This window comes from Brachypodium distachyon, chromosome 1 (genome assembly GCF_000005505.3).
Source record: "Brachypodium distachyon strain Bd21 chromosome 1, Brachypodium_distachyon_v3.0, whole genome shotgun sequence".
In the NCBI taxonomy this organism is placed as follows: Eukaryota; Viridiplantae; Streptophyta; class Magnoliopsida; order Poales; family Poaceae; genus Brachypodium; species Brachypodium distachyon.
In genome coordinates this window covers 63,575,966-63,588,230 of record NC_016131.3, presented here as the reverse complement: position 1 = coordinate 63,588,230, position 12,265 = coordinate 63,575,966, and the positions used below count along the sequence as shown (strand labels likewise).

The window sequence follows — 12,265 nt, the reverse complement described above, 5'->3', positions numbered from 1 at the left end:
GAGGAGGGGAAGGGAATCGGAAGGAAATGCCGCTTTTATTTTCCCCATCGGACGCCGGGCTCGGCTGCTGGCGGCGTGACGCGACGTTTTTTTACAGCGGCAGACGATTTTACGTATCTCCGTCCGTCACAGTCCAAAGCATCTGCAGTTATTGCTATCCAGGCTCTCTCTTTGTGACCACGTCGGCGTGAGTCGCTTCACTTGCGTTTCCTATGCCTCCCGCTCCCTCTGCCCACACGACGCAAGCAAAGCAAAGCAAAAGCACCAGCTCAGGGCCTCAGCCTCAGCTCCCTATTTATGCAGCACTCCCTGCTGCCCCAACTCATCTCATCACCAGCAGCCCCAAAGAACCTCTTAACCGAACAGCTGCTCGAGGGGGACGAAGATGGAGGCGAGCTGCTCGAGCTTCGGCCGTTTTGAGGTATGAGATTTTCATCATCCAGTGATTGCTAGCTTAATCCCAGAGTATCTTTCACGGTTCTTCCCCTCCTTGACTCTCACTTCTCTTCCTTGCCTGATCCTGTTTTCATCAGATGGAGAGGACCAACTCTGCGACAGCCGACCCTTGCGGGCAGGAGGAGTTCGAGCTCAGCCAAAAAGAGTTCAGCACTCTCCGCGAGAGTTGCAGACGAGAATCTCACAGATTCTTCCTCCCGGGAGCATCCGCCGCGCTGATTCGTCCATAGACATGGCATGGTGTTATCCTGATTGAGCTTTTCTTTCGTCCACCAACATTCTCTTCGTTTTTCTTCATTTTCTCCACGCCACATTGTCTGGGGTATTACAAGATTCGGTCTTCTTGACCTTGCAAGACCTTTTCTTGACCTTGTAAGACCCAAACATGTTGCATCTCTTCACACGTTCCTTCTATCCTTGTTCCAGCTTCTCCATCTTGGCCTCCTCACTCGCGTTCTTTGCCCTCACATCCTTCCTCCGTCTATCCCTCCTGAGCTATTTTGTTTCAATGTTATGTTTGTATTAGTTATTAGTATTCAAAAGCAAGATGATATATGAAGTGACAAATGAAAAAGATTCCAGCTATCATGTTTGATTCTATCCTTTACCCGGAGTATTTTGTTTTGTCTGCAGAGTACAGACGAGACACACGAGTTCTCTGTTGCCATAATGCTCACGCATGTGGAAGCAAAAGCCTGCTTGTAACCGAGCATGTGTATGTATTGCCATCGTTGTAATAAGTCAATTTTCCTAGTACTTCAATATAAACATCTTTGATGCCACACGGCACACCGTTGAAAGGAACTGCTCAATTTACTGCGGTATTTCCGTATTGTCATTTCATTTTTTGTCATGCCTCTAGCTACCTGCAGAAGTTCAATTCTGTCTCACGATGCAAAATTCGGCCCTACTCGATATTGAATTCTTGATCACTTCTGAGTTCTGACTCATTTCAAATTTCAAAATCGTGTTTTTGAAGAAACCAGTCTAGTTGATCAGCAGCAGTTCTTATTTTTGTCATCATTTCATGTCCAGTTATGCCTATTGAGAATCTGAGAATACGCCAAGAGTTCGTGCTGAAGTATGAAGAAAACAGATGGCTCCGATATATCTTGGCCGAGCCACCAGGGTAGTTTCACTTAAATAGTCTTGAAAAGTAAAGGAGAATAGTTACAGTCAAGAGTCTAAACCAAGGGAACAGTTTCGGTCAGATTCAGGTTGACATACCTCTTCTATGAAAGTAATTAGAAAAGTCGATTCATAGCCAGTCGATGTGTAGAATTTATGGAGCGGCCAGAGTATTAATTTATGGAGTAGTTCATATCTACCTCTCTTTCTGTGCACCTATAAAACTCATGATTTCAGATTTGGTCAGCGTACACATGTTAACACATACTCTGACCAAATATTCTGATGGATTTATCCATGTTAATTGTTGCAGCAAAACAGGGAGGTCTAGAAATAATTGTACACAAGTGGACTAAAATTTGAAAGCACTAGGTTAAATAGTTATTCGAAACCAGCCAGAAGAGAGACATGAATAAGATGTGGATAACTTAAGCAAGGACAGGACGAAAATAATAGGGCAGCAATTAGGGATACACAGATAATAGACACTCACATCACTTTAGGAAAAGAACGGGGGAAAGGTAGTGACAAAGGTTGCTCCACAAACCTCTTGAGTCAACTCACAAATCATTGACACCACCGACCTCTACAGGAAACGAGAACGTAGAGCACAATGCCAAAAAACAGCTCTTCCGTGCGTGCTGAATTGCTGACGCTCTGTAGTACTAGTAGTAACACTCGTACTAACCCATCATTTAGATAATGCTATCACGGGGCACTGGCACCGGTTAGCATAACTACTGGTATACTGCTCCATTGAAGCCTGGCCGCCTGGTATATTGCCATGGTACACACGAGTCTCCCTGTACAGTAAATGAGCCATTCAAAGGCATCAAATGAAGCAACCTACCCCTTGGTGCACGACACAAGCCTCCGTCTCCTGCAAGCATGAATGTGACACTATACAAGTTAGGGACAGAGTGCTCTAACACTAACACTTGCTTTATTGCATGCATGCCGTTACTGCATATGCATTGATCGAGAGCTGCTTGAGTTGGTGCTCTTCACATGGGCGTCTTTTCTAGTGTAAGAGGGACTAGAATGGCTCCAGAGCTCAAAGGCTAAGGCTATGCAAGTATCATTGCTTCTTAGACTTCTCGTTCCTGCGAGGAAGACCATGGGCTACTCACTCTAAGGAACAAAATAATGGAACGGGCGAAGGGAGAAGAATTATTTTTCCCTAGGCAGCAAATGCGACAGGCAATGCATAGCTAACGGCGAAAGATTGTAGATACACATGCTATTGATCTCAAGGAATAAAAATAGGTTTAAGTAGTCTTTGGCTAAAATTCTGCCCTACAGGATGATAGTACAAGAGAATGCTCCTCACGTGCCTCCGTCCTCTACGAAACCAAAGGCGCAAACACTAACAGTCTAAGACTTGTGCTTTAATTTTGTCATTCAGTGTACGTAGGTGTAGACTTATTAAGGAGCGGAGTTCAGATAAACTCCAAAGTCCAAACTAGCGAAATTTTCTCTAAAAAACAAGATACTCCATAAACTTTGACCGGGACGAGGCAAAAGCTTCCGTCCTTCATGGATAAATACTGATTTCATTTAGATGGATTTTAGATTGTAATATACATATCACTATCAGGCTATGCATACATGACAACCACGAAGCTCCATGCTTTATGTTTCCTATACCCTTCACACGGCCTCTGATATGGACAATTGGACATTTATGAGGTGCCCACCACCTGCATCTGTCCCCTCTAAAGAGAAAAATAACAATCTCCCCCTATGTACCCTGGCTTCATTGGACAGCTGCTTCACGCAGGGGGTATAGTTTTGTCCTTAAATGCTTTTTTTGCGCTCTCCTCACTCTCTCCCCTGCCTGCACACATTTGAAGACGCAGCAGCATTTACGCCTCCAATACGTTTGAAGGCTCGTCATGCATGCATGCTTGCTAAGGGCGCAAAGCTCTCAGTTTTCTCAGCTCAGAAGTTAGTGGTAAGTGGACAAAATGGATTGAATTTCCAACAGTGAAGCAAACAGCACTGTGCGCAAGCAACAGGTAGGCAGGAATCCACGCCATGTCCAGAAACAGTTGCAAGAACAGGAGCAGCAATGAGCTAAGCAAAGGGGGGGAAATGCTGCTAAATCGGCCCGTCGTAGATATCCAACTAAACGTTGCCCAGCAGGGGAGCCTCTCAGGGCAGCATTGAAGCATGCATGACTGGGGTGGGTATTTACTACTACTGCAGCAAACCGACTAGTCAATATCTAATGCATGCATGGCAACGGATCCAGTTTTAATGGCTCCATATCTTTTGCATCTTTCTTGAAAAGTGAACTTGTGCCACACTGGTTCTTGCAGAGATACTCCTGGTAGTAGTCTTTCTCTTGGCAGATGAAATCAATGAGGTAGGTGTAGACGTAGAGCCACGAACTACTACACAAATACTACTCCTATATTGCATTTCATGGGCCATGATGATTTAAGAGTGAAATTAAAACTATCCTGTATTTGAGAATGCGAGTACATTGCTATAGCTCGACGTACTAATTCAGGGTTGGAAGCTGGATAATCCTAAAGAGGGAATTCAGAATATCTCTTTCATGTTCATGGCATTTGGTTTTGCAAATTGTGCACCACAGTACTACGTTTTCTACTCTGTCTCTTCTTGTCCTGAAGTCTATCAGGTTTGTTCAAGGCCCCTGCTCTGGACCACTGTGTTTACCTGAACTCTGCAGGGCAGCCTAGTGATACATGATGAAATGACCATAAATGGTAGCGTATGACCGTAAGATTGCACCATAAATATTGCAGTTCCTAGAGGACCTAGAGCCACTACCATTCACTTCAAATAAACCGGTTGCCAAGCTAAAGATCTTCCCGGATCTTATTCCTGCCTGCAAGGGAGACCTCGCAGTTCCAGGAAGCGCCTGGCTCCTACGAGCGATGTGTACAAGACACAAATGGCAGACTAGATAGGCAGGGTGGTGGCACCTGTGCCCTCCCCTCCCTGTGCAGGTTGAAAGACAAGACAGAGAGACCCTATCGCTACTAGGCGAAACTCATGATTGTGTTCTGATCAACAAACAGTAACAAAACACCTACATAATAAGTAAAACAGTGCAACTGGAGCGCATTAACAAGTGGTCAGGCAGACTCAGTGGTCACCATTGTCAAGTCAGTTCGTCCAGAAGTTAAATGCTCTAGATTTACAGCAGACTAGCAGAGCAGATTTAAAAGACTGAGTATGTTCAAAGCCACTACAAGGTGCAGTAGAAATTAGAATCAGGTACTCCAGAGATGTAACTTTACCTGCTCCTTTAGGTGCCAGTTGATGCATGCATGGACCAATCAGCAGTGTGTTAAAGAGGGCGCGTTTGAAAATTAATTTCAGATCTTGACTGCTCTTCAATCTTGGCTACTCAAGGCTGCACAGGGCAGGATGCACACATTAGCTGGCGCTGGAATTTAATCCAATTAGTATATCAATTTAAGTTTGGACTCACCAGTTCTTGACCTTAAACATTGGTGGATGCAGGCAGGAAGACAAAATCAGGGAACAGGAATACAATTATCAGAAATATCCATTCATTTCTCAGAACAAAATGATAAGTGGTGATATTTACATGCTATTTGTTTAAAACTGCCAATGAACTTGAGTTAATTGGCCCTGTATAAGACACAATCTTGATTACGTGAAATATATACAACAATGTATACTCTCGTGTAAATGGATTGAGGGACCACAAATTCGCCAAAATAACCGGCATATGAGGCGGTCGCTCTAGTGAGGTAACAAGTGCCAACTTCTGTCACTTCAAATCCAGTAAATTAGAAATGAGTAACTACCAAGTCTTGGCTGTCAAGCAGAAGTATGGAGCTACACAAGGACTTGAGACCTGGCTGCTCGACGTGAGCATTTGATGCGAGCGCTCTTGTTCAGGCCACAAGCACACCCTTCCAGTAGTTCAAGATCTTCGTCACATATTAGTATTGATGCTATCTCTGGAGAGGCCAAAAGCATTTTAGAGCTAAGAAACCCTGCAATAGTCCAAGTTTGATATAGCCTCGACTGTTTTCCAATAAACCTCCCCGTCCTGGTGTCGTAATATTCTGGCCACTTGTCATCTGAGAGCCTCTTTTCCACAGCCTCAACAGCCCTCTGTGCCAAGTCATGCCTACCCATCTTGATACAGGCTAGAGTGAACTGAATTAACCAAGACAAATAATATTATACAATTGCAAAAAAGAACTTGTCGAAACATTAAGCGAAGCAAGAAAAGTTAATGGAGAATCTATACCTGCCATAGCAATGTAGGCCAAGATCCACCATTATGATACGACCATGGCCTGCACGTAACAAAGAAAATCTTACCAAGAAATAAACTCAAGCATGGAAGCAATACAAGAATACAACTTGACCAATACAATAATGACTTTTGATTAACATATGTACGCACCATTGGTCTAAAAGATTGCTACTTCTAATGATGTTAAGTACTTCCTCCGATCCATATTAATTGTCGAAATATTACATGTATCTAGACGCTTTTTAGACATAGATACATCCATATTTGGGCAAATTTGAGACAATTAATATGGATCGGAGGGAGTACTAATATTTATCTGCATTTTGGGTTTAGTTCTCACAAAAAGCATAATGAAAACTATCAGGTTCTCAAAATCCCACCAAACAACAGAATATATATAAGCATAAAGAAGTTTCAGTTGCTCACGTGTTTTTGGGGTCACAACCAGTGATGATACGCCATTCCTCATACTCCAGTGCAGGGTAGCATATCTTCAGAGGCATATTCGCAACTATATCATCCCATTTGGTTTCGATGAGGTTCAGAATACCCTCTGCTTGCTTTTGAGTAGCTAAAGAGGACACAATCGCCCAAAGATTTCCGAGAGAAAAAAACCTAAAATCCATGTGAGCAGGTTGTAAGTTTCCTATGAGGTAACCACCTTTCTCTGGAATCCAGTCTGCAAGCCAAGATGGGATTTGCTCTGGGTAGATGTTGAACTTGTTAATAGCATCATGTGAGTACTCCTCAGTCTTGTAGCGATAAATCTCATTTATCTTCTTCATGTCAACCCAATAGTACTCTCTTATGTGAAATGACAGAGCGCTGAGTCTGTTGTTGATAGCGCGGATCAAGTTCTTAGATCCATCATTTATGCTGACCATCTCACGGGCACAGCGCAAAGCAGAATAGAAAAGAGCCTGTGAAAGAAAATATCCTGTTAGGTTCTTGATGAAAACTCTCGTTATACACTTTTCTTTTCTGAAAATATCCTCATATACACAATACAAAGTGAAGGGTCAAACAACACTGGCCACTACATTTGAGTTGTCAGTTCAAAATTTGTTAGTATTACTTATTAGGACGGACCATTAGTCAATAGCTACCTTAGAATACTCCGAAAATGTCAAGATAAAGATTCAAAGATGAACTTACCTGGATCTCAAGAGGATGCCCATGGATTCCCATTCTACGATCAATCATACATGATCCATCAGTGACTAACAATGTAGGAAACATGTCAAATCCATCAGACAAGCATAAATTCAGGATTAGTTTGATGCCAGTCTGCACGTCAACCCTTTCTTGTAGTGCATAGTCTCCGGTAATTTTACCATATGCCCTCAACAGAATAATCCACCAAAGACCTTAGAAAATATAGCTTAGTATGAAAATTCATGAAAACAAACTTTATCTTCAAAGTTACTAACACAAGTCCACCCAATATACTCACCAGAGTCAACTGGAGCTACACGCCCAATGGCCGACTCTCCAAAGTCAGGGTCAAGGACCTCCTCGAATGCTTCACTGTTTCCATCCAAAGGCACGGATCGGACTTTAAAACTAGCAGGCATCAACCCCTGACCAGGACTGTAGCAATCCACTGTCTTCTCCCAACTCTGAAAGGTTAAAAGAAGAGATAAACGGTTACTACGAAACACCATTGCTCGTAACATTGATATTCAAGGAATACTAGCCAGACAAACAAAAATCAACTCTTCAGCTACAATTATTGTCCTAGCAGCATGATTACAGAGGATGCTATCCAGGACAATTTGTTAGTGCTGTGTTCAGGAGTTTGGTCGACCTACACTTCGAAACACAAAACCATGTTTCCAGCGCAGCATACCGATGTTTCTTATTTCAAAGACAACACGCCCATGTTATCTTAGAACAACAGAATACGAAAGTACTAAACCATTACTAACTATATTACTGAAAACAACAAGAGCATTAAAACTGCTTTTCTGTCTCTAAAAAAATCAGATGCACACCATGTGATGAAAACTAGATTCCCATCTTCCTCAAATTACTTTAGTGCTTGCAACTGAACGGGTCAGATGAATAAGTTGGAAAGGAACTAGTGATACATCTTGAACACTGCCTTATGCCTAGGCTGTTTGAACTACCTAAGATTTTGTATGGTAACTAAAATATACACTTCCCCCACCATCCATTGATCATCCTACAAATGGAAGTGGCGACGAGGTGAAAAAGAAATAAAGAGGACAAAACTGTAACTTCTATGTAACTAAAAGTTGCATGTAATGTTTTCTAACAAGTATCATATTGGGCTTTGCAAAGATTACGAGTACAAGACAAAGTGGGGCTATCGGTAGAACACAATGCTAAATGGTAACAGGATCAGTTGCTTGCTTACTCTAGTATCTTATGTCCATAAATACCATCCTGCACCAATTATGGTACTCCCTCCGTCCCATATTAAGTGACTCGGATTTGCCCAAATATGGATGTATCTATGCCTAAATAGCGTCTAGAAACATGTAATAGAAAGTTAAAGTCACTTAATATGGGATGGAGGGAGTAGGTCATAACAACTGATATTATAACGCTCCTTTGAATCTTGGTAACCCAACTTTGTAACGCAGAAATGTTGTGTTGCAAAAAAAAACTAAAGATACTTCAACTTCCAAGTTGGGTGCTAGTAGGTCCATGTCTTTGCAAACTGGGCATCTATGTTCAGACATGTATGCTTCAAATAGGTCTGGAAGTGGCTCTACCTAGTTTCTTTTCTTTCCTTTTTTTCTTCTTTCGAGTAGTTTAACCTTGTTGACATGACATGCATGTGGGACAAGGTGGTGACATGGCAGCAATTCATTTCTCTGTGTATCCTCTTCACTGTGTATCCCATCTCCCTCTCTTCTCTCTGATCTGGCAGGGAAGGAGAGCCCTGATGATGCAGCTGGCGACAACCAATGAGAATCCAGTAGTGGCCATGGGCGAATGGGGAGTGATACCGGTGTTGAGCCTCCATGTGCAGCAACGTTTTGACTATCACCGTGGCACTCATTGAACTGCTCTGTGTGTATGCGTTGCTACTGACTTATGCAACAGCAAAAGCCTGCCAGTCTGGGTCAGATCGCTAAGCCCCATTCCTCTTCACTACAAGGGTGCAACATCCGTGAGCTATGACATACTCTTTAAAAGGTGACTGCTTTTCTCGTGTCTCATCACGTGAACCAACCTCTATGCGGTTGTCTACATGCACCAAGTAGGTCCGTTTGTTGGCTTGCTAGTCTACTTCAATATAACAAATTTGTGCCTCTGCTGCAGATTCTAGTACATTCAGCATACTGATCATATCAGTACTGGCAAACTGGGTAGTGATCCAACTGATTTAATCAGTCGTTGATCCGTAACACTCCTATGCAGCTGCGGGTTGATTGATTCCTCTTATACCTCCATGCCAACTGCCTAGCCCTATGCAGATTATATGAGCAAGGGAAAAAACCACATTTTGACCTATTCAAACCACTTACACAGAGTTTGTGAGCATAGATATGCAATTCGCAGGTTCATGGACCTACTTCCGCCTACCTCGCAGGTTTAGTGACATAAAAACTCGCATCTTTGCTTTGTTCTTATTTTAGATGCAGTCCAATCTTATAGTGTATGCATTGAATACAAAATAGAGGTTTGAATCTATATAATCTATAAAGCTAATACCCACTAAGGTGCATTTATTTTTGCAAGATGCACATGCAAAGTATCCACATCATCATCCACATCATGCACATCATGCAGCCCACAAGCAATTCATTTTGGTGGCACCTTCCACAATTCAATCTTTTAGCATCTAGGAATTTTCACCTAAATATTTCACCAAGTACACATTTTTTTGACATGTATATCGATCTTTCTAAGAATTGCGAATATTTAGGTTCTCGTAGCTCCTCTTTTTTGATTTCCCCAAATCATTTATGTTCATGTACATCAAAGTTGCTCCTATTATTTTGGTGCATACGTGTTCTCGATGATAAAGTTGTTTTGTCCTACAATATTCATATTTCTTTTGCATCTGACCATTTTATTATCATTTGTTACTAACATCATGTCCAAATATGCAAATAAAATTTTCCACGGCAACACGCGGGGAATTACCTAGTGTTTAACTTATGCGAAAGCCCAAACCAGATAACCCACATGGCCAAATCATAAAGAAACTGTGCCAGATAAGCTTGCTCTAGTCTAGGATTTCATTCCTACGCCAAACACCCAGGGCCAAAAATAGAAAAACTGTAACTATCTACCCAAATTAGACACTTATAAATAAACCACATGGTGAACTATCAAATCCAGTAGACCAGTACCGAAGAAAATCTCATATTCACGGTACTGCCACAGTTGGATTATGAACTAGAAGCATACATTATGAAAGACATATACTGGTAGCAAATAAGCAAATGGTGCGAAGTAAATAAATGCTTAAACACTAATCCAGCCAATAGAATTGCACAGTTTGTATCCGTTTTCTAATAATTGTGCTTTTGAAACATGTTTCCAGTGCAAGAATAATCAACAGCAAAGCAAGTGGTCTAAGATTCAGAATCTACTTGGAGAATTTACTCGAATAATGTCGTTGTTCTCTGGAAAGGCCATTGTGAGACAAAGTGTATTTATACTGTATAGTGTATTCATGGACTCTGCTATCCCACCAAAATGGCATTAGAATTTGTGTTATTTCGTTCACAATAACCTTTTCCTAGCACACTACAACGTTACCACAACTACATTTCAACTGAACATGCATAACAGTTTTTTTTAGAGGACGAGCATCGCAGTAACCATTTTAAGGTTATGAGACTCACCTGGAGCTGCAAGGTGTGGAGCAGGAAGTTCTTCACGATGTCGCTCTCACCCTTGAGCAGGAAGGCGATGGCCGACGGTACGAAGTCCCTGATGAACACCTGGTCGTAATTGAGCATATGGTTGGCCGTGGAGGGGTCGTTCGCTGCCACCGTCCCTACCGCGCTGCCGCAATAATTCACGACGGCGCGGCTGAGCAGCCACCAAGCCTCCTTCTCCTGTGGCGACTGCTCCCTATTCCTCACCGCCTCCAACCCGGCCTTCAGGCCCTCCAACTCCTCGTTCTGCAAAATCACCGGATCCTGCTCGGGCTCCGCGGCCGCGGAAGCTTCCTCCGGGAGCGGCGGGGCAGCGGGAGGCTCCTCTAGGGGAGGCGACTCCAGCGGCGGCGACGATGGCGCGAGGGCGGCACGGAAGGGGTCGAGGGGTGGGGGCTTATAGTTTCCGGCTGCCGAGGACGTGCCGGAATCCACCGACGTGGAGAGAAGGCGGCGAGCAGCAGCGGCGAGGGGGGAGGCAGCGGTGAGGGGGGAGGAAGAAGACAAGTGGCGGCGCGAGAGGTATAGGAGCGCGTGGCGCTGCGCGCCTCGACGGAGGTGGGAGATGGCGGCGGCCGCCATTGGAGCGCGCGCCTGGCTCGCGAGATTTGGATTGGGGAGGAAGAAAGGCTCCCTGCTTCGACCGGAATCAGAGAATTGGAGGATTTCGTGTTGGCCCAAACCGCGGTAATAAAAACGGAAGCGACTTTAGATCGTTATAACTACGGCCGACGGGGTAGTTTGGTTTTGGAAAGTGTAAAATATAGGCGCTGTTGAGATCGAACGGTGCAGGGGCCAGCACGTACGTGACAGCTATCCGGGTACGTAATGAACGCGAAACACCAGGCCAATATGTGGCGAGTAATTCGTGGGTCACGTGGAGCAGGAGAAGGAAAATTCGGTAGAACTTCTGACCGGTGCTGGTGTAGACCATATGGGCCGGAAAGAGGCCTAGGAAGAAGAGAGGAGAGAGAAGATAGTTGGGCCAGATGGGTTTTAGCCCAAAAACTCGACAGGAAAAGGAAAGGCTTTTCTTTTCAAAATCAAAGAAGGACCACCAACACTTGAAGCTCTAGCTTTGTTGTGAAGCTCAAGATCTCAATGCCCAGATGGTTTATATTGCATCAGATGCTGCCGTGGTGATCAAAGGTATCTTAAAAGGGAGTAGATGCTCTTGTAGTGCTATTCTTCCTAAAATAGGAGTTAGAAGTGAGTTTCTAGACACTTGTTTTGTCCATGAGGGGAGAGAGTCTAATGAAGACACCCATAATCTGGTTAGGAGTTATCTATCCTTCGAGCTCGGTCGTTCCCTCTGGCTTTCTCAGCCGTGGATGAGTCAGTTATACCTCTTGTGGTTGATTAATAAAGACTATGTTTTTTGCTAAAAAAACACCAAATCGACTATGAAATACAATAAAATCCAAAGATGCATGTTTAAAAATGCAGAATTAAAACAAATACAAACAAACCGAAACAGCAAGTAAAACCAGATTTAAATTATACTTGTTATTCATCCAATTTAAAATCAAGTACTTTAAGAAATCAA

At 43.3% G+C, this 12,265-nt stretch overlaps 1 protein-coding gene and 1 long non-coding RNA gene across 2 annotated transcripts; one reads left to right on the top strand and one right to left on the bottom strand.

Moving 5' to 3' along the window:
* Window positions 1–70: 70 nt before the first annotated feature.
* Window positions 71–1,294, top strand: LOC100824224. The gene is made up of 2 exons (XR_729950.3): window positions 71–421; window positions 534–1,294. It is a non-coding gene; the product is annotated as an uncharacterized LOC100824224 (long non-coding RNA).
* Window positions 1,295–1,989: 695 nt separating this feature from the next.
* On the bottom strand, window positions 1,990–11,425 carry LOC100823914 (neutral/alkaline invertase 1, mitochondrial). The gene is made up of 8 exons (XM_003558000.4): window positions 10,684–11,425; window positions 7,308–7,473; window positions 7,010–7,221; window positions 6,281–6,774; window positions 5,846–5,894; window positions 5,051–5,751; window positions 4,857–4,972; window positions 1,990–2,464 (listed from the first exon to the last, which is right to left on the bottom strand). Exons 1-6 carry the CDS (start codon window positions 11,299–11,301, stop codon window positions 5,425–5,427), a joined length of 1,866 nt encoding a protein of 621 aa, XP_003558048.1. The 5' UTR covers window positions 11,302–11,425; the 3' UTR covers window positions 1,990–2,464; window positions 4,857–4,972; window positions 5,051–5,424.
* Window positions 11,426–12,265: the final 840 nt, after the last annotated feature.

What these genes read in the sequence shown, in the direction of transcription:
- LOC100823914 (XM_003558000.4), bottom strand. Translation starts at nt 11,301, where the DNA reads ATGGCGGCCGCCGCCATCTCCCACCTCCGTCGAGGCGCGCAGCGCCAC. An exon ending in GGCATCCTCTTGAGATCCAG is followed by an intron (nt 6,775 to 7,009) that starts GTAAGTTCATCT and finishes TTTCTTTCACAG; the next exon opens with GCTCTTTTCTATTCTGCTTT. An exon ending in GGTTGTGACCCCAAAAACAC is followed by an intron (nt 5,895 to 6,280) that starts GTGAGCAACTGA and finishes TGTTACGTGCAG; the next exon opens with GCCATGGTCGTATCATAATG.